Source organism: Coturnix japonica, chromosome 12, assembly GCF_001577835.2.
Source record: "Coturnix japonica isolate 7356 chromosome 12, Coturnix japonica 2.1, whole genome shotgun sequence".
In the NCBI taxonomy this organism is placed as follows: Eukaryota; Metazoa; Chordata; class Aves; order Galliformes; family Phasianidae; genus Coturnix; species Coturnix japonica.
Window position 1 is genome coordinate 7,975,885 of NC_029527.1, and position 20,297 is coordinate 7,996,181.

Here is a 20,297-nt window from a genome sequence, read left to right on the forward strand (position 1 = left end):
ACACCGACGGACACAAAGCAGCACAATGTAACCAGAGTATGGAACCACAGCCCGCGCATGCACCCTCCGGCCTCACTCCATTCCTCCCCTCAGAGGGGATGTGTGCTTGTAAAAGCGCAATTTACCCACCTCTCTATGTCATTTTTTGATAAATTGTAACTCTTAACCATCTCCAATATAACACTGATACGGGTTATGTGATGATGATTCTTAGTTAGTACCTTGAAATAAAGCGCTGAAAGCTCTCCATCTCTTCGTTCCCTCCTCCGTGCTAATGGTTCGGCCCATCCCGTCTCTTTCCCCGCTCCGGAAGGGGCGTAGTCGGGCTGGGGGTCAGATCGGGCGTCGGGTGAGCGCTGCCGCTGTTGGCTGAGGGAGGTGCGAGCGGGCGGTTTCACCTCGCTGCCTCTCGTCCCAGCACGGCCCCGCCATGCCGCCTCCCATGCAGACCCAGCTCCCAGACTGGGACGGCCTGAAGCTCCGCGTGCGGACCCTCATCGCCACGCACCGCGTCATGATCTTCAGCAAGAGCTACTGTCCCTACTGCCATCGGGTGAGTGAGGAGGAGTCGCGGGGCCTCGCTTTATATGGGCCATAAGTAGCTGCTTCCCCTCCTCCCGAGCCGGACCAGGCCGCTCATGCGGCCCCCGGGCGAGGCGGGAGGCTCCCGGCCTGGGGAGGGCACTGCGCCCTGCGGGGGGTGGGCCGCGATCTGTGCTGTCGTGTCCTTCCCGCTCATTGCAGCCCCATAGTATTGAAGTGATGCGAGATCCGAGCTGGGTCCTCGGCTGTTTTTTTCCTCTGTGTTCAGTTTTGGGCCCCTCACTGCAAGAAAGGCATTGCGGCCCTGGAACGTGTTCAGAGGAGGGCTACGAAGCTGGTGAGGGGTCTGGAGCACAGGCCTTATGAGGAGAGGCTGAGGGAGCTGGGATTGTTCAGCCTGGAGAAGAGGAGGCTCAGGGGAGAACTTATAGCTCTCTATAACTTCCTGATGGAGATTGTAGTGAGCTGGGGATTGGCCTCTTCTCTCGTGTAATAAGTGATAGAACTAGAGGGAATGGTTTTAAGCTGCGCCAGGGGAGATTCAGGCTGGACATTAGGAAGTATTACTTCTCAGAAAGGGTAATCAGGCACTGGAATGCACTGCCCAGGGAGGTGGTGGAGTGACTGACCATGGGAGTGTTCAAGAAACATTTGGATGTGGTGTTGAGGAATATGATTTAGCTGGGAAGTATTGGTAATGGTTGGACTAGATGATCTTCTAGGTCATTTCCAACCTTGATCATTCTGTGATTCTGGATGTGGTGCTCAGAGATATGATTTAGCAGAGGGTTGTTAGAGTTAGGGTACCATGGTTAGACTGTGGTTGGACTTGGTGATCTTTGAGGTCTTTTCCAACTTGAGTAATTCTATGATTCTAAGGTAGATGAGTGTGTGGGAAGCGCTGCATGGGACTTTTTCCACTGCCGGGCTGCTCTGGGGTTTGTTGGCTGGAGGTCGGGGTGCTGGCTGTGTGTTTGCCTGCTGAGGACTTGTGTCCAGCTTGTATAGATCTGCTGCTCAGAAGAAAGTTGAGCTTTCTGCTGGCTTTGAAATTGGAGGGAGAAAGCTGACCGTGTTGCAAGAGCCTAAGTCCTGAATTCCAGCCATAACATACATTCTACCAAAGAAAAGTTCCTTGTGATGATTGGAGGGAACAGAAATCTTTCTAGCCCTGTTATGTGTGAATCACACGTTGCTGTATCTGGTGAGCAAAAGTTCTGTAAGAAAGGCAGGATCTTCATTAGAATCTATTATTATAATGCCATCAGTCTTCATTTATACCCCTCACAGAATCTGGCACTGTGAATCATGAATGTTTACAAAGATTGCGTTAAGAAACGTTTAAACCTAATAGCACTGTGCCTTAAAATGTGATAGGAGGCGTGGGATTGAGTTCTGATGGTCTTCAGTGGAGCAGACAACCAGGAAAAGGACTCAGAAGCTGCACTCGTGTGTAGTTTAGACTTAGTCACAGAAGCTCTTGTGAGGGAGGTTATGTTGTGAGTTTGGTTCTCAAACCTTGTAACCTATTCATTCATCTCTTTTTACCATTGCACTGAGACTTGACTAACACAAGGAGCTAATGAGAAAAGTAGGCCTATTGCAGTCCAGTAATTAAATTCCAGATTAATGTCCTTTCCTGCATTAGTACAGAATTTCTCCATCAAACTGCTTTAATTGCTTCTAGGAAACAATTAGATCTGGGGAGTACAGTCTTTCCTGCCACAAAGCAGAGAAAGCAGGAGGGTTAAAAGACCTTATGAGAATGTTAAGTAACAGGTGGTAAATTTGGAGGGGCAGGATGTGAAGCAGAAAAGAGCTGTTTACAGGTTTCCTTGGTTTATGTTCCTTTTCTTGAACAGGAGAGAAGGATAATATGAAGAGAGCCAGTAGAAATGGTTTGTATTGCGGAGGGATGATTAGAAGAAAGCTGGTGGAGGGAGAAGCCACATGAGACATCATTTGGTAAAAGAAAGAAATATCTGCAATAATATGAGTATTATCATCTCCTCCCTATGAAAGCTTAGAAAATAGTGAAAGGAATGAGAGAACAATGGATAATGCAGTGTTCTAATCTGGTCTACACAATTAATGAAGTGGATATAATTTGGAAGAGTTGTTACAGCTTGGGTATTTAGCCTATAATCACGGAGTTTTGAATTCATAAAGACAGATATTAATACTACGCAGAATGTCTCACCATGGATGGCTGTTACCAATGTGGTTTTGGTAGGATTAATTGAAAAACTGATGATGTTTATTGCTAGTTCACAGTATGTTTGTGTTCTAAAAGGTGAGTGGGAGGAATTCTTTGTTTCAAACACCCCATTCCTGGAGGCATTCAAAGCCAGGCTGAATGGGACCCTGGGCAAACTGAGCTCCTTGGTGGCAAACTATGGAAGGGAGTTGGAACCAGGTGATCTTTAAGGTCCTTTCCAACCCAAGCCATTCTATGATTATTTCAAATGGATGTAGCCATGCTGGAATTTTAAGATTATACTTCTGTGAGAACTGCAAATAAAGCTCTAAATGCATTCGTTAGGTAGCTGTGTTTGTTTGGCTTAGCTGGCAGCATGACTGGGCAATTGTGCAGTTCTTCTGCCAGTACGATTTATTGTTCAGTTGCTTAAGTCAGGCAGTGGTGGGGATGAGGTGGGATTGGAATAACTTCCTCATTGTAACTGAATTTGATTGTTCTTTAACTTCTTACCTCTCTGAAGAGACTAATGCTAAATAAGACATATTAAAAAAAACAAAGGGTTGTTTTTTTAGCATGAAAAATTGCTGGGTCTGAACACTGTGATACATTAGAAATTATTTTAAGAGTAGTAACTGTATAAAAGCTGCCTGTAATTCCAGTTACGTGTTATGCTATAACTAATGATCACCTATATCCACAGGAACGTCAGGTCAGTTTGGTTGTGGCTATTAAATACTAGTTGATATTTGAAATGGCAGACATGCAACATACCATGTTGCTTAAATTTGCTTTATATGACACTTAACTCCCCTAATGACAAAAAAGCATCTCCAGGGCAAGTTCTCTCGAGTACTAGACCAATTTCTAAGCTTTGTGCAATCTATTTCTGTATTTAGTGCTATGTAAAAAGATTTCTGGAGTCTTTCATTTGAAAGCCTGGGAAGGTTTTATATTTGGTAACTTCAGTTGTGCTACCGGCTCTGGAGAATTCTTAGCATTTACCAGAAATCATTTCCTGTTCGCTTTCTCTATGCTACTCATGATTGCTGTTATCATTCTGTCCTTCCTCTTATTTTCCTTTCCAAAGCAAGATCTTGCCTGTATTGAAGATTTCATAACTTTGAATGTATAGTTATCACTCTTGTTTCTGCTTCATCACCATTAACACATGCGTAATCTATTCATATGATCTATAATAACTGCTTCTAATTAGGATCCTGATATTTGTCTGGTTCTTTTTCTCTACTCTGTATCTTCAGTAGAGAATAAACATCACCTAAAGGCACTGCTTTAAACTTGTCTCTTCTTGAGTGTAATCCTTTCTTGTTCTAAAATGTTCTCTGTCCTGTCCTCCCCACTGCTGTCTGTTGTTTTACTGTTCGAGATGCATTTGTTTTAATACGTATTTTTTTAAAGCCACTGATGGAAACTTGCCTGTTGCTTCCTGCTGTTCTGCTGCAGACTAAAACATCAGCCAAGTAGAAAATGTTGTGACTTCCCTTCAGAGTTGTAGTTTGCCACTTCATAGCAGCAATCTTTTTTGAGCTTTGCTGTTTTAGATGTTTCATGGCATTCAGCTTGTGCTTTATAACAGCAATTGCAGAGCAGTTTTGCTGCTGTTTCCCACTCACTCAGTCCGTAGCTGTGGTCTCTCCAGTAAGCAAGCAAGCCTGACATTAAGAATGAGTTGAGAAGGAAAGTTTTTAGGGTTGTGTAGATGGTTTTAGAAGCCTGGGACACAGGGTGTCTTAGAAAGAGGTTAGTTGGTTCAGCCTTAAGAGGAAGATATGAGGGATTACATTGCTTAATCACCTACCTGATAGGGAGAACAGCCACACTCTTCTCAGTTTTACAATGATGGAACAAAGGGCAATATGCACACTGTTAAACAAGGGATATTGTAATAAAATGAGAAGGAAATTCTTCACTGGGGGTGGTCAAATAAGGGAACAGCCCGGAGATGTGTTGTCTGTCCTTGTAGGTGTTCAGAACTAAATTGGACAGTACTTTGCCCAAGGTGATCCAGCTTCATGTTTGGTCCTGTTTGAGCAGGCAGCTGCATCAGGTGACCTCTGGAAAAGTCCTTTCTGATTTCGGTTATATCGTGGGTACAAAATTAATGCTGTCATATATACAAGCAGGGTTTATTTTGGTATGTTACTGTTTCAATATGACATGAGGAAACTTCTTTCATTAATACCTAATAGAAAAGCTGTATATTTGTCTCATTAAAGTTGAAACTGTTAGAAAACAGAGAGCAGTGAAATACTTGGTGCTTGGCACAATAACTGCATGGATCACAGTGACACAAAAAGCTTTTATCATATTTAACATTTTTAAGCTTATTAAATGTGGTTCAGCTTATTCTTAGTGTTGTCAATAAATATGGCATTGATCAGAAAGCTGGTTGTTGAAGTATTTTTTTTTCCTTGAATCAACCACAAAGCACACTAAGCTGCCATTGAGAATCCAGGCTGGCAAGGAGCATGCAGAAGTTTAGCTATAGCTTCTCGCTAGAGCTGTTCTTACATCAAGACAGGGTGAAAAGCAGATATTTCACCCAGTGCCTTACAACATCTCTTTGCAGAGGTAAGTCTGCCAAGATGTATTTTGAGAGTAAATAAGCTGTAACGTTACCTGTGTTGTGAGGTATGTCCTTGTCAAAGCGTGAGAACAGTTCACACAATTTCAGTTTTGCCAGTTTTACAAATAGATGCTGCCATAAAAAATCTCATTTCTAAAAGGCTGCTTGATTTGAATCTGGCAGCAGCACTCTGTCCATTCAGAACTAGTATTAGAAGAGCATCCAGAATCCATGGAGGAAAAAAAATCACTCGTGTTGTTCTATCGAGTGGCTTTTTCCTTTTCAAGGCTCATCTAAAGAGGTGATTGACTGCTTCCATGCTGGCTCCTGGATACGTGAAAAATTTAATATGTGAATGATCTGGGAGGGGAAACAAGCAAACAAAAAAGGCAAATAAGTTAGAACTGCTTCTGTCTGATCCTGGAGGCTGAGGCAGATGTTAAACCAGAAACCCAAAATCAGGAATAAATTCCAGTCTTGTCCCAAGCCTCAGAGTTGGAGACATCATAGTTAAAGTATTTGATGTGCACTTTGAAGTCACTCAATGATCTGGATTGTCTTGTACCTGGGCAGTGCGTTTCAGTGTCTTGCTGTCAGGAAAACCTTTTCCTGTGGTCTAAGAATGATTGCTTGAAGCAGTTTGATCCCATCAGTTACTGCTTCCACCACTTTTCTTCCTTACGACAGTCAGTTAATTATTTAAACACAGCTGTTTTTCTACATCTTTTCTTCAAGTTAAACTCATCGACTGCTTAGATTAATTGTTCTCCACTTGTTCTAAATCTTTTCTGAAATACAGTGACCAAAACTGAAAGACTGAATACAGGGCTGGTAGGCTTGAGCTCCCCTCACTCTGTGTGTGCTTAGAGATTACTCTTGTGGTTTTTTTATATTGGTTTTGGGTTGATTTGTTTTTCTTTTTTTGCTTAACAGTGTTTTGCAAGTTATCTTCTATTCCCCATTCTTTTTTCTTTCCTTAGTACTCAGGAAGTCTGACTGCTGTATTATTTTTCTTCATGATATTTTTCTACGTAGCAATTACTGTCATTGTTTTTGCCTGTTCATGGGATGTTGAGGTCTGACGCTGAGCCAGTTGTATAAATAAGGTGTCTCTTAAGATCTGTTAAACTTGTAATAGGAGATTACTCTGTGGTTTACTTTGTCTGAATGCTGTTAAGTGGCCTGACTTTAAATGAGGACTGTGCAAAATGTCAAAGTAGTGCCAAACTTGATGGAAGACATCTATGGCTATACCCTCAAAGAATTATAATTGAGTCTTAAGTCCTTTATGTGTTTGTGTAATTGAGAATTAAAAGTCTGGGTTTACCCTGAACTGTGTATTGGATCTTGTGAAAGCTTTGTCTTGGCAGCCTGCCTGGGTACAAAAACATTGTGTCCTTTTCTGTTACAGGTAAAAGAACTGTTCAGCTCATTAGGTGTACAGTACTATGCTTTAGAACTGGATGTAACTGGTAAGTAGTAGAAAGTATGAGGTGTTGCTTAATGTAATTAAAACTGGGTGAATGTGCGTGACTTTAAGCTATCCTGAACTAACTGTAAGACTTAAGGAATCATGGAAAGGACTCATGAGTCCCAACTTTAATTGTACAGAGGCGAAAAAATAGTTAACTGAAGACTGCCTCTTTCTGTACAAACCATCAACTGATTGTATGTACAGAGGATGTGAGATCTGGTTTCTCCTTTGGGAGTCCCATCTTTCAGGAAGAAGCCTTTGGTAGTTTTCTCTTCTCTTAAGGCTTTTAGATGAATTGTTAATGTTTGATGTGGTCTAACAGTGACCTTCATAGGGAAGGTTGCTGAGTCATTAGAAAGAATGTGAATTCCACACTATTGACTGTTCATTTGAGGGTTTTTTTCTAATGCTGCTTTATTTTCATCTACTCATGTAGTGTGTTATACATCTGTATATAAAGCCTGTAGTTTAAAGAACAAAGTTTCTAAATTAATTTTCACTAAGTTCTTCATCACACCATTAGTAAGCTGTTGTTTTAAGTGTCATCATTTGATTTTGAATTTTATTTTTCCTGTGCATAGAAAGAAAATGCAGTTTCTAATCCTTCCTTTTTAAGTGTGTTTAAGCGGTATTTGAAGGGGAAAATATGTTAGTAATCCAAGTACCTCTTCTGACTTATTTTTTACTTTTGATTAATAAAAGATGAGATACTGTAAATTAGACATAGCCCAAGATATACACAGTACAGCTCTCGGTATTTGTTTGATTGATTTCCTGAAATTACTTGTCATTAAGAATATCTCTTTTGCAGTTGTTACAATCACTGATAGTAAAAGATTTTAAACCAGTGATTATTGTAAAGTCTTCACACATTTACTACTGTGCAACTGTTGAGAGCTCTAATCTGAGCCTGCCTGTTGGTGCTGGTGATTCAGATGTCAGGTCAGGCAATGATGGTCTTAAAACAGGAAGATTTAAAACAATGTAGCAGATAGAAAAAGCTTGAAAATGCTTTGAACATGACCATGTTTATTCTTCTGATCTCCAAATTCTTATGATACAAAGTTGCTGGGCAAAACTGTGTGCACTTAAGTGGAACAGAACTGCAGACACTTCTGCTGGAAACAAATACTGTCTGTATGATCTCTTGTGGTATCTAATAGATGTGTTATATATATAAATACGTAGCTAAATTGTATTTATTTCTTTGTATCTATTATTATGAATTTTTGTAGTATTTAGACTAATACAAAAATAATAGATATATGTAAATATATATAGAAAAATTAAATATATTAAAAAATTTTAAGTGTGGTACCAAATGTTGCACTGTCAGGATGGGATTTTGGGAAGAATCCAGAAAATATGGGGCTAAACTTGATTTCTTCAACTACTTCAGCCGGAAGGATTTTAACTCAAAGTACCTGTTTATCCTTCATGTTTTAGCCAGCCTTTTTGCAAAGCATTTTCTGTGTCTAACTTACATAGAAATGTTATGCCTTGAAAATAATGGTTTTCTTGACAACTCCATAGTATATTGCGGTCTACATGTTTAAAGTGGCAGCTTGTCTTAAAAGTTCCCTTCTTGAAAATAGCTGTTTAATGTACCCTTTTTCATTTGTTTTTAGATGATGGACCCAGTATTCAGCAAGTATTAGCAGAGCTAACTAATCAGAGGACGGTGCCTAATGTTTTTGTCGATGGAAAACATATAGGTGGCTGTGATGCAACTTACAAGGTAACTTTCTTTAAAGTAATAACTAGGAGTAGACAAGAGTGGGGGTGATGTTAGGTCCAGCCACTTTTCTTGTGCTTTGCTGTCTAGCTTGTTGGTGAATTAACTTAGCCTCTGCATTTCTGTTACAAATATGCAAGTGTGTATTTTCTTGAATTTGCTGCAGACAGGCTCTTAGAGAGTTTGTGCAGTGTGCAATTCAAGTTTTAGGACTGAGGAAACAGACCATCAATTATTTTTACCTTGCATGTTCTGTGGCCTAAAGTCTGTCCTGCAAATAAAACATGAACATGTTTGAATCTTTTCCAGGGTCCAAAACTTAACAATTGCAAAAATTTTTTGGGATCCCCGTTTCTGAGCAGGTTCAGCTACATCAAATGCCTTGGAGGAGTCCTTGGCCGTACAGACAAAGAAATTCAGGAACAGCTGTGTTTTCTGTTATAATATTGAAGGGGAAGTAATTAGACTGAGTGATCTAATCAGATCAGAGGTCAGAAAAGGCATTGTGTATCAGTTTTTACTTGGAAACATGCGGTGACTTGATTTTACAGGCTTATGAGAATGGAACACTGCAGAAACTTCTTGGGGACGTCAAAGATGCAGAAACCTATGATTATGACCTCATTATTATTGGTGGTGGCTCAGGTGGACTCGCTTGTTCCAAGGTATGACATGAAAACTTCATCAAAAATAAGTTTCCATATTAATCACAGTAGAATAAAACAATATATATGATGATGATTAGTAGTGTTAGTCTTGTTAACAAATCAGTAGCAGTCTTAGTCATTCAAAGCATGACAGTCTGCATGGACCACTTCCTAGACAATGACTACTCAGGTTTTGATCTAATAATAGGTTTTAGGATCCTAGCTGAGAGTAGAATGGGCAGTGTACAGGCACTTGAATGCTTCCAAACAGTAATTTGGAAAACTTGCAGGCTGTTCTTGAAGTGCTTGTGCATATTAGAATTCAGGACTACCAGTCATCTAAAATGAAGTGTTTTTATTGTTATCTGAATTAACTGTTTCACACTTGGTTGTTCCTTCCTGCTACTTTTTCAGAAATAGTAATAGATTGTTCACCTCTTTCACAGTTGGTTGTTTACTCAGAGTGCCTCTGGATCTGAGATGTGGGCTCAGTTTTCTGCATGAGGGATTTAAATCTGTGTTTCCCGCTTCTCAGCTAGCTACCTTAAACATCAGCTTATGGTTAGGGCTAGATGAGGTTGCTCTTAGTAGCCTTGCTGACTGCTATACAGTGATACAGTTAGGTATGCAGCTATAGCTACATCAATGTAAGAAAGGTAGAGAAGGAGATATGGCATTGTACTTTATTCCAGTCTGTGGGAGAAGGTTTGAGTTCTTCCCTTCCTCCTGAATTGTTTATATATCATAATAGTCAGTCACAGGTGGTTGATATGGCATGGACTCAGACTGAAGAGGGCTTCTGAAAGGCTCTTCTATTTCCTGTAGTTACAGTGTAATAATCTGTTAAACATAAGTCTCCCTTCACTTTACCCCACGACTGCTTCAATTGGCTAGTTATATTCAGAATGCTACAGATCTTTCCTCAGTGCCTTCTGGGATGTAAATTGTAAATTTGGTGGTAATTACCAACTTGTTCAGAGTGGAAGAGTTCAGTTATTCAGAAAATAGGAAATAAGTGGGTAATTCTGAATTTGTTTGATCCAGGATGAACTGTATGCAGGAGCTCTTAAACAGTTTGTATCAAACCTTTAGGTGCTTCAGAGCCCTTAGAAAAGTCTAATATATAGATTGACTCAAGTGCTTGGTGGTTCTGTGGATATAGGGTTATAGGATTATTCAGTTGGGAATGGACATTAGGTAGATATCTAATCAAAGTTCTGGTTTCAAGCAGGGTGAGATAAATAAGGTCCTGCATAACCTTATTTTGTTCTTGAAAATCCTCGAGATCTTGAGGTACTGGTGTGTCTGAACATCCTGTTTTACTGCTTGTCTCTTCATGAAATGAAGTTTGTTCTATTTCAACTTAGAGACTTTGTCTTTTATCCTTCCACCACTTGCCACTGCAGCAAACATGCCTCCAATACCATAACTCCTGGGTGCTGGAAGGTTGCTGTTATGTACCCCTGTAACCTTCTTTTCTTCAGATTGAAGAAGCCCAAGTTTTCTCATCGTTCTTATAGGACGTGAGTGTTTGGTAGTGGAGAAGGTAGAAGAGCTGCACATGGTAATGGGACTGACTAGCAAGAGACATATTTGTGCTAAGTATATCATGAGTGCAAATGAGCAGTCATACTCCTTGGTCAAGAAAATGTTCATTAATGCTGGCTTATTTCCATTTCATTATTTTTTTTTACAGGAAGCTGCTACCTTGGGAAAGAAGGTGATGGTATTAGATTATGTTGTGCCAACACCCCTGGGAACCACCTGGGGTAAGTATGATGTTTGAGTATCAGTGATAAATGTAGTGATTTATAAGATAGTATGGATTTGTATTCTTCAAAATTATGGCAGAATTCCTGTAATTCTAGAACATACAGCAAAGGAGTTGCTATACTGATGAGCCTGGATGGTTACTTCCCTTTTGTATATTGCTAACTCTGTGTTCTTTCTTAAATGTTGTTATAATTCAGTTTCAAATTGTGGCCAAACGTGTGTGTGCATATTCACACTCTCTTGCCTGTTTGTTTTTTTTTTTTAATGCCTTTTAGTTCATCTGGTTTTATTTCATGAATGACTGATCTAGGTTATGTCTAAAACAGCGTGACTGTATGGCTGTGCATGCGTCACCTTTTATAATTAAGCAGCTACTGTCTGACCTTATTAATGCTATTGGCAATTGAGAATGAGTAAGGAGTTTCAGTGGTCAGGCTGAGTCAAAGTGTGAATGTGCTTTCATAGCTTTAAAGCAAGTTCTTATTTCAGATTGCACAGAATAGATAATATTGAACTCTGGGCTTTTTGTCATGCTCTCCTGCTGATCAAACTCACAAAGCGCCCTTTATGTAGCTATCCTGGATCTATGTTGGAGACACCATACTAACCCCTTTTTGGCCAGATGAGTCAAATGACCTCTTAAACTGAATACAAATTTGTAATGTTGGTATACTCGTATTGTCTCTAACAGCAGAATTTCATGTTAGTTTTGTTGCATTATCATGAACTGATATATGGGTGACTATTCAAAGCACCTAATAGAAGCATAAATATTTTGTTCATTCAAGCAATAACATGGTTCTTCCCATCTTAGGACTTGGTGGTACATGTGTAAATGTAGGTTGTATTCCAAAGAAGCTAATGCATCAAGCAGCTCTTCTTGGGCAGGCACTCAAAGATTCAAGAGCATACGGCTGGCAATATGAAGAACAAGGTTAGTAAGAACATAGAGGACAGACAAGACTCTGTACAGATGACTCCGTGATAGTTATGACAGTTCTTTGTACTTCAGACTTAGGTAACTATTGAACTCTGCTTCTGTTTACTAAGTGAATCAGAGTGATTCTTCTTCCTTGAGTCATGCATAAAAATCTTTTTAGAAGCTAATTGTGTTTTATTCCCTTTATCATCTCAAATAAATGGACGAACTTCTCAAATGGGCTTATTTCAGTTAATTACAAGTAAGATAAATACATCACAGTGATTTAAGACTCTTAATAGGTATCATCATTACTAATAACAATGATGGCTGCTTAACAGGATGTACAATGAATAAGATTTGAGCTTTTCTTTAACGGTTCATTGTTTTGATTTCTAAAATATGAAATTAATGGCTTGTTTCAGTTAAACACAACTGGGAGGTCATGGTAGAAGCAGTTCAAAATTACATTGGCTCTTTAAACTGGGGCTATCGATTGTCGTTAAGAGAGAAATCTGTGACGTACCAGAATTCCTATGGAGAATTTGTTGAACCACACAAAATTAAGGTATGTGGAATGTTTAAAAGATTTTATTTAGTTGGGAGGGAAAACTTGGGCACTTGAGCTGCCTTTTAAATTCCATCAAGGAAAAATCTTCATTCTGACACTGTCTACTTCAGTCAGCTGAAAAGAAGTAGTTCCTGTAATAAGTTACCAATTCGAATTAATGTTTTACTTTATTACATGTCACGGCGTAAGTTACTAGACTGGTAAACATAGGAGTAAGGTGGATATTGGTTAAACTGAAGTCTTGCATGTATATGGTGAGGTAGTCTCAGTGACTACCTTTGCTTAATGTCAGCTATCAGAGCCAAAAAAAAAAAAGAGCACAGAAAACCTGTAGCAGTAACAATATGCCGCTTGGAAACTCTTTGTACTAAGATATGTACTGCATACTGCACAGGCTGCAGAAATTAAATTTGGATTAAGCACTTGCATAATAGTGCTAGATAGAACCTTATGCTGTATCAGCATAAGAATTAAACTGTCTTGCAAGACAGAGCATGTGCTGGCAATCCTGCTGTGAGTGATAGTGGTGTAGCAAGGTTAACTTAGAAGAATTACATTTTAAAGAAAATTATCTGGATCAGTGGCTGCAGTTGTCTGTTTTCAATATGAGCTTATGGAGGCTGAAATAAATGCCTTTGAAACCAAGTGATTAGTGCAGAGGAGATGGTATGCTTTACTTGCCTCATCTGCCAACTGTTTTAGTGTCTGCATATGCAGGTTATCTTCTTAATAGTGTTCTTTTTCTACAAATAAAGTAAAACAGAAACTTTCAGTAATAGGTTGTACTCTCTGAATGTCTGAGATCCCTTCCAACCTAAACTGTGATAACTCCCTGGGGAGGAAGCTTCTCTTTCTGTGTTGGTAAATAAAGAAGAATAAAGATTGGATTTCAGAAGAGGCACATTGATGGGACAGAATTCCCCAAGGGCCTTTAGAGATCAAGAAAATAACTAAATTACTTATAATTCATTTAAAATAGGGTATTAGGCCCTCCTGTAAAACATTTAAGTAGATTTTTTTTTTTAATTTATATTTTTCTAAATTAGCATAAGAAGTGATTGATGTTATTCTGTAATTAGTTTGTCTTTCCTTGGAAGCAAGGGGTAGAAGAGCACCCTTCATCTGTTGTGAGGTTTTTAAGTTATTGACTACTCATGTATGTTAAATTGTTCATATGGGCAGAATTCAAGAAGTAAATGATTTTAGGTGCTCTAACCTAGAAGAACAAGCTAATAGTCTGTTCTTTACACATGTAGATCTTCAGTGATCTGTATGGCACTTAGTTCTTAAACATATCTGCAGTATTTGGGTGAAGATTGTATTTTTATTTTTTACTTCATTGTGAAACCTATTCATATGGTAAAGACTTTTGTGTCTATATCAACAGGCAACTAATAGAAAAGGACAGGTAACCTATCACACAGCACAGACTTTTGTCCTGGCCACAGGAGAAAGGCCTCGATATCTGGGTATTCCTGGAGATAAAGAATACTGTATTACAAGGTGAGATTAAAAGGCAAAATGGACTGAACATTCTCTGTTCTAATGCTTGCAAAGACCTGTATTAAAAGAGCCATGTAACTTCTTTTCTTTTTAGTGATGACCTCTTCTCCCTGCCTTACTGCCCTGGCAAAACGCTAGTTGTGGGTGCTTCCTATGTTGCCTTGGAATGTGCAGGATTTCTTGCTGGTTTGGGTCTAGATGTCACAGTAATGGTGCGTTCCATACTCCTCCGAGGTTTTGACCAAGAGATGGCGGAAAAAATAGGTGCCCACATGGAAACACATGGTGTAACATTCATAAGAAAGTTTGTACCTACTCAGGCAAGTGCTTTCTTAGCTTCCTTCTCTTTACACAAAATTATATTTAAAAACACAAGTAAAAATGCATATGCTTTCTATTCTTAAGCTAATTCTAATCTTGCAAATGTTTATGCAGGTAGAAAGGCTGGAGGATGGCACACCAGGAAGATTAAAAGTGACAGCAAAGTCTACTGAGGGTCCAGAAATTTTTGAAGGAGAATATAACACTGTAAGCATTTTTGGAGTTGAAATAAATAAATACAGCCATGCTGTGAAAGTGTATTAAAATACTTTAAAAGCTGTTCAGGATAAGGCAAAGGGAAGTCTGTCTTGGTGAATAATTCAAGTAACTTCCTGGTGGGGGGGCATGGGGGGAAACTGAATACAGATTGAAGATCTTCATTTGCACCTTGTCAGCAGGAAGTGACGCTTAAATGAATGGAATTTAGTTTCTGTGCACAGTGGTGGTGTTCTGTTTGTTCTGCAGCTAATGTTGAGTTTCTGAAATAAGTTGCACATGAGAGAGGCTGAGCTGGTGACTTCTCTTCCTAAAATTGTTTTTGAGATGTCACTTTAATTATGAACGCTTTAAAGCTGTTTCAGAGAAGAGTAAAACCTCATCAGCTTTATGCTTCTGTAAAGTTACTGTGTGTAATTTTTTTTTTTTAGGTTTTGTTAGCCATTGGTCGGGATGCATGCACCAGAAATATTGGCTTACAGACAATTGGTGTCAAAATCAACGAGAAGTAAGTATTGTTCAGCTCCTCTAAGCCACTGATTTATTTTAACTTCTTTTTAATAATATCTAATGATGCTGATTTAAAGAAGTAAACTTCTCACTTCCGTACAGGTTTTGTTGTTTTTTTTCCCTAGAGCCAGAGCAAAACCTGGTACAGAGAAAGAAGCAGGATTATATAGATCAGGAGAGAGAAGAATTAGAGTCAGCTTGCAGTAGCTAGAAATTTATTAAACGAGCTTATTCAGATTCTTTTGTGTAGTGCATAGCGATAGGGCAAGGAGTAGTGGCCTAAAACTTGAATGTAGAAAGTTCTGTACTAACACATGGAAGAACTTCTTTACAGTAAGAATGACAGAGCACTGGAGCAGGTTGCCCAGAGAGGTTGTGGAGTCTCCTTCAATGGAGATATTCAAGACACAGGTGGATGCTTACCTGTGCAACCTATTGTAGGGAACCTGCTTGCTTTAAGCAAGGGGCTTGAACTTGATGATGTCTTGAGGCCCCTTGCATTGTAATTCTGTGATTTAAATATGTGAGTGATGCAGCTTTTTCCCCATAGGGGAAAATATAAATTGCAAGCTGTATGGCATTCAAGTAAAAGATCAAATGTCCAAAGATTTCTCACCAACTTCATTGTCATCAGATTTGCATTGAAAACTGACTTCAACCATGTAGAGGCAAAGGTAACTGATGCTTTGAAGAGCTTGCAATTGAAGTAGAAAAGATGTGTTCTTATTTTAAGTACTAAGCATGTTTTCTGAGCATCTTTGTGGCAGAACATCCCTCTCTTAGTAGTTTCTGAAGGGCTCTGAGGAAGGTTGTGATATTGAACTCTCTTCTGTTTTCTGTTTGTTCTGAAGGAATGGGAAAGTACCTGTAAATGACATGGAGCAAACAAACGTGCCATATATTTATGCTATTGGAGATATCTTGGATGGAAAGCTTGAACTTACACCTGTTGCCATTCAGGCAGGGAAACTCTTGGCCCGCAGGCTTTATGGTGGTAGTTCCACAAAGGTAAATCTGTAAGAACACAATTTTAATTTCAGTACTTTTTGCTTCGAGTGACATGAGGTGATTTGACTGTCGGATTGTGAACATTTGGTAAACAAAAGGAAAGGCTTATATAAATTTTCTTACGAATTACTGATTGCACAGTCTGAATATATATTCTCTTTTTCAGTGTGACTATATCAACGTACCAACGACAGTGTTTACTCCTCTAGAGTATGGCAGCTGTGGGCTACCTGAAGAGAAAGCCGTTGAAGAATATGGAAAGCAAAATTTGGAGGTGAGAGCACTCAGTATTTGATTAACTTGGAGCTTGATGGGTTTTTTTGGGTCTGTAAAGGTTACCTCAGCAGGCCTTTGATCATGAAAGTGTTGTCATAAGATGAAGTTGCGGGACTTCCTAGAAATTCACAACTGGACTTGATAACATTAGAATTGTACATAGCTATTTGCATGCTGCTGAGAAGTATTTGATTTCAGGAGGCCAAAATCAGGTTCCAAAGCTGTGGGTAAGTTTTTTTATTGTAGCAAATACTGTTACTGCTGAAGTAAATCAGACTCTCAGGATTGCTCGTTTTCTGTGTGTTCTTTGTACATAAATTGGGTATAAATTTCTTTCTGATCTTTTTCTTAGACTTTCAGAGTGTCAGCCACCTGTTTTACCATAATTTCTGATGACAGTGATTTTCTGAAGAAGACAGTTCTCTTAGATCTGTTTGCATGCTTTGTATTTAACTCCTTACATCCTTCAATTACACTTTGTGTTATTTAGCATCTGCTTTAATTGTTTTGCACAGTAGGATTTTATATATATATATATATGTGTGTGTGTGTGTGTGTATATATATATATATACACACATGTATATACATATATAAATGATAGATATTAATTTTATGCTAACATTTCTCACTGCAGTTATAATCATAAGCTGAAGCTGTGTTAAATCAATTATTTAAATTGGAGCATGTGTTTTTAGTCAAGTGTTCCTCTAATAACTTTTGGATGATGGGCTGGGTGGGAGTGTGGAGGTGGTGGAGAGAGAAAGACACTTCATTGTTTAACTAGTAATCAAAATGTAGTGAGTTATGTCAAATGACCTATCTGCAAATACAGTTTGAAAAAATAAATTTGGATTGAGTTTGTCAGGCAATCACATTCCTGTCTTGTCATCCTCAGGTTTATCACAGTTTGTTCTGGCCACTTGAATGGACAGTACCAGGCAGAGATAACAATACTTGTTATGCAAAGATTATCTGCAACAAGCTCGACAGTGTAAGTAGCAAGCCAGAATGTGTATGTTCAGTGTATTCATGACAATTTGTTTGGACCAGCTGAAAGTTCATGTGTTTCACAGATTTCTGCTAAATACACAAACATTTTGATCCTAAAACCTCAGTGATAAGAAATGTGATTGGTGGGCTTTCTTGAAGGAAAAAAGTGCCAGTGCTGTCTAGTATCTGTTTGAAAACTGTCTGATACAAAGGAAGACTTTGGTGTTTAAAATGACTTTGGAGAGAAGGAATTATATGATGAAATAGGTTATTTCCTCTTATCTCACTAGTGCTTACTCTTCCTTAGAAGCCTGTGTCTTTCTCAAAGGTTGCATTTATTGGAGGCAAAAAATGCCAAATGAAAACACCGGAGGGGAGACTTGCCTTACAGAATCCCTTTTTTCTAGCATGCTAGGTGGTGGGAGCTTGTCATTTCTTGCAGTTTATGGTCAGACTTGGACTAGAGCTCCTCTGAAGGCAGTGTGGAATATTTTGGGAAAATGTTTTAAGCCAAATTTTGTATTCCTGTTGATAAATCAATTAATCAAGAGAACTAAAACAGACTGCAGTCGCTTTTATCTCATTTCTGCAGGCTACTGCCACAAGTGTAGATCTTGCTCAAAATACAAACATAGTGTGTTTTTAATTTTCCTTCTTAACGGTTTGGGGGAAGAAAAGAACATCCAGTTAAACTTTTCATGCTGCTTACTTACAAAATAATAGATTCCAATTTTGTCAACTGCTGTTGATTAGCTTTAGTATCTTTTGAGTTAGTGCTGTTCAAGAATTGTCAAACTCATGCTAAAGCTTGTTTTCTTCTGATATGATGATATGGAAGGCTTAAATGAGCCACAGAACTATCTTATTCAGAGTGGCTTGTGGGTTTTTTTCTTTCCTCCCAAGACTATGCTATTGACTTGCTTGTGTAGCATATAAATTTAAGTGTAGTAGGAGTTGATGTGCTGGAACTGTGTTAAGCTTTACCTACTCGACTAATTCTTGTTTTCTTCTCACCTCAAAGAACCGTGTCGTAGGATTTCATGTTCTTGGACCTAATGCTGGTGAAGTTACCCAAGGTTTTGCAGCTGCAATAAAATGTGGTCTCACCAAAGAACTCCTTGATGAAACAATTGGTATCCATCCGACTTGTGCAGAGGTAAGGGGCAAAAGAACTCCATTGAAAACCTACTTGTGAAAAATGAATACTGAAGTACATTTTATACTGAGTGTTGTTCAGTATTTGCTTAACTTCCGACTACAAGATATTGAGATGTGATAGGGAGAGTTAATTGTGCACTGCAACATTTTCCATTGTGGCAATTTAAAGAACTCTAGTATTATTATTTCACAAGAAAACTTGATATAGCCATGTGCATTATGATACAGAGCCATAGTAAATAGGCAATTGTTTTGATATCTTGCAGGTGTTCACTACAATGGATATTACAAAGTCTTCAGGACAAGACATCACTCAACGGGGCTGCTGAGGTTAAACCTGCTGTCTTACTTGTTTTCATACTCTGCACACTTAGTTCTGTGGAAGACCTTATACATCAAACTGTTGTGGGATAGAATAGACATTTGCATCAGTACCACTGTACGTAGTGCAGTGGGGAGTGGTGCTTTAGTAAGGCTTCCTCAGTAAATAGTGTTGCAAATGGAAACAGTAATACAGCAGGGAAATCTTGAACATTAGATCCTGACTTTGCTTGGAATCAGCACTAATGTGCTTTTTTGACGTTCTGGCTCGGAACCTTACAGTGAGGTGAGCTATAACTGATGGCTGCCATGCAAGGTTGGGAGATATCTTCATCCAGTCAGATGACTGAACTTCTCCTGAAGGAAATCCTCAAGTTGCACAAATTAAAGCTGACGCTTCTAAGCTCCAGAATCTTTGTCTAAATGCCTGAAGTAGAAGATAAATGTATAACTGAATGGATCTTACCAGCAGTTGAAAGTTATCTTATTTCATTGATGCATTTTTTTATTTAATTGTGTATCTAGTTGAGGCTAGATGGGCACAAATTGGATGCAGTGGATGAACAGGGCAGTTGAAGTCCCAGTGTCTCCCTTCAACCAGTCTAAAATTTCAAAACTTCTAAGGCATTGCTGCTGTCACATTCATAGTTTGACCTCAGGTGGCATGTCTTTAAGATGAGCAATTGAATTGTAGGAGTTCTGTGTCAGGGCTAAAGAGCATGAGCACAGGACCTTGTCAATTTGCTACTGCTGTTTATGGCTGTACTTAGTGCTAATAGTCTCAAATCTAGCTTCAGCTCTAGTGTAAAACATCACAGAATGTAGAAACATTACATCTGTACTCTTCTGTGCAGTATTAAAGTTTGGAAGAGAAGAATCTTGGGATAATTTGCCCTGTTAATATAGTAGGTGCCTGTCCATGGAGGTGACATATATTGCATAGAATGTCTCTTTGGAGCTTGTGTTGCAGCAGAGAACAATGACTTGGTATGCTGTCATACTTTGTGTAGTGTTGTGTACAGTCATTACTCAGAAGTTTTCTTCCACCCCTGGCCTTCTACTCTGGGGGAATCACGCTTGAATTTGGCTCATAGTTTTGTTCAAAGAGATGTTTTGAAAGACAGTTTTGAACACTGTATTATAATAAATGAATTTTTAACTATTTAATCTGATGTAATATGGCATTTGAAGTTCAATAAATAACACAGCATTTTGTTGTCTGACCTCATGATTCACATTAATGCATACATAATAAGTTTTACTGTGCTTAAATGATATTGTTTCATATGCAATACTAATGCTGCATAGACTTGTGCATTCTGTGTTCTCTTAAAAGGAGAAGGAATTTGTCTTGTCAAAGCTGGGGTTTGCTCCAGGAGATGAACATGCTTCTACTTCTATGTGCAGATTTTGCTGTTCAAACTGAGAGGGCAATTTTATATCAGTCTGTGTAATCCAGAATGTCTTACATATGTACATGTGTTAGTCTTTTATCATCACACATTGCAGGTATTCTGGTGTTCAGTAACTTTAAGGCTTTAAGGGT

At 38.8% G+C, this 20,297-nt stretch overlaps 1 protein-coding gene across 1 annotated transcript; it reads left to right on the forward strand.

Annotated features, from left to right (window-relative positions):
- The first annotated feature begins 310 nt into the window (after positions 1 to 310).
- TXNRD3 (thioredoxin reductase 3) lies at positions 311 to 19,975 on the forward strand. Its single transcript, XM_015875079.2, has 16 exons — positions 311 to 553; positions 6,739 to 6,799; positions 8,430 to 8,539; positions 9,088 to 9,201; positions 10,880 to 10,952; positions 11,771 to 11,890; positions 12,301 to 12,443; positions 13,834 to 13,949; positions 14,044 to 14,269; positions 14,385 to 14,477; positions 14,918 to 14,994; positions 15,848 to 16,004; positions 16,171 to 16,278; positions 17,178 to 17,273; positions 18,294 to 18,428; positions 18,697 to 19,975. The coding sequence occupies exons 1-16, from the start codon at positions 431 to 433 to the stop codon at positions 18,757 to 18,759; spliced, it is 1,815 nt and encodes a 604-aa protein (XP_015730565.1). The 5' UTR covers positions 311 to 430; the 3' UTR covers positions 18,760 to 19,975.
- The last annotated feature ends 322 nt before the right edge of the window (positions 19,976 to 20,297 follow it).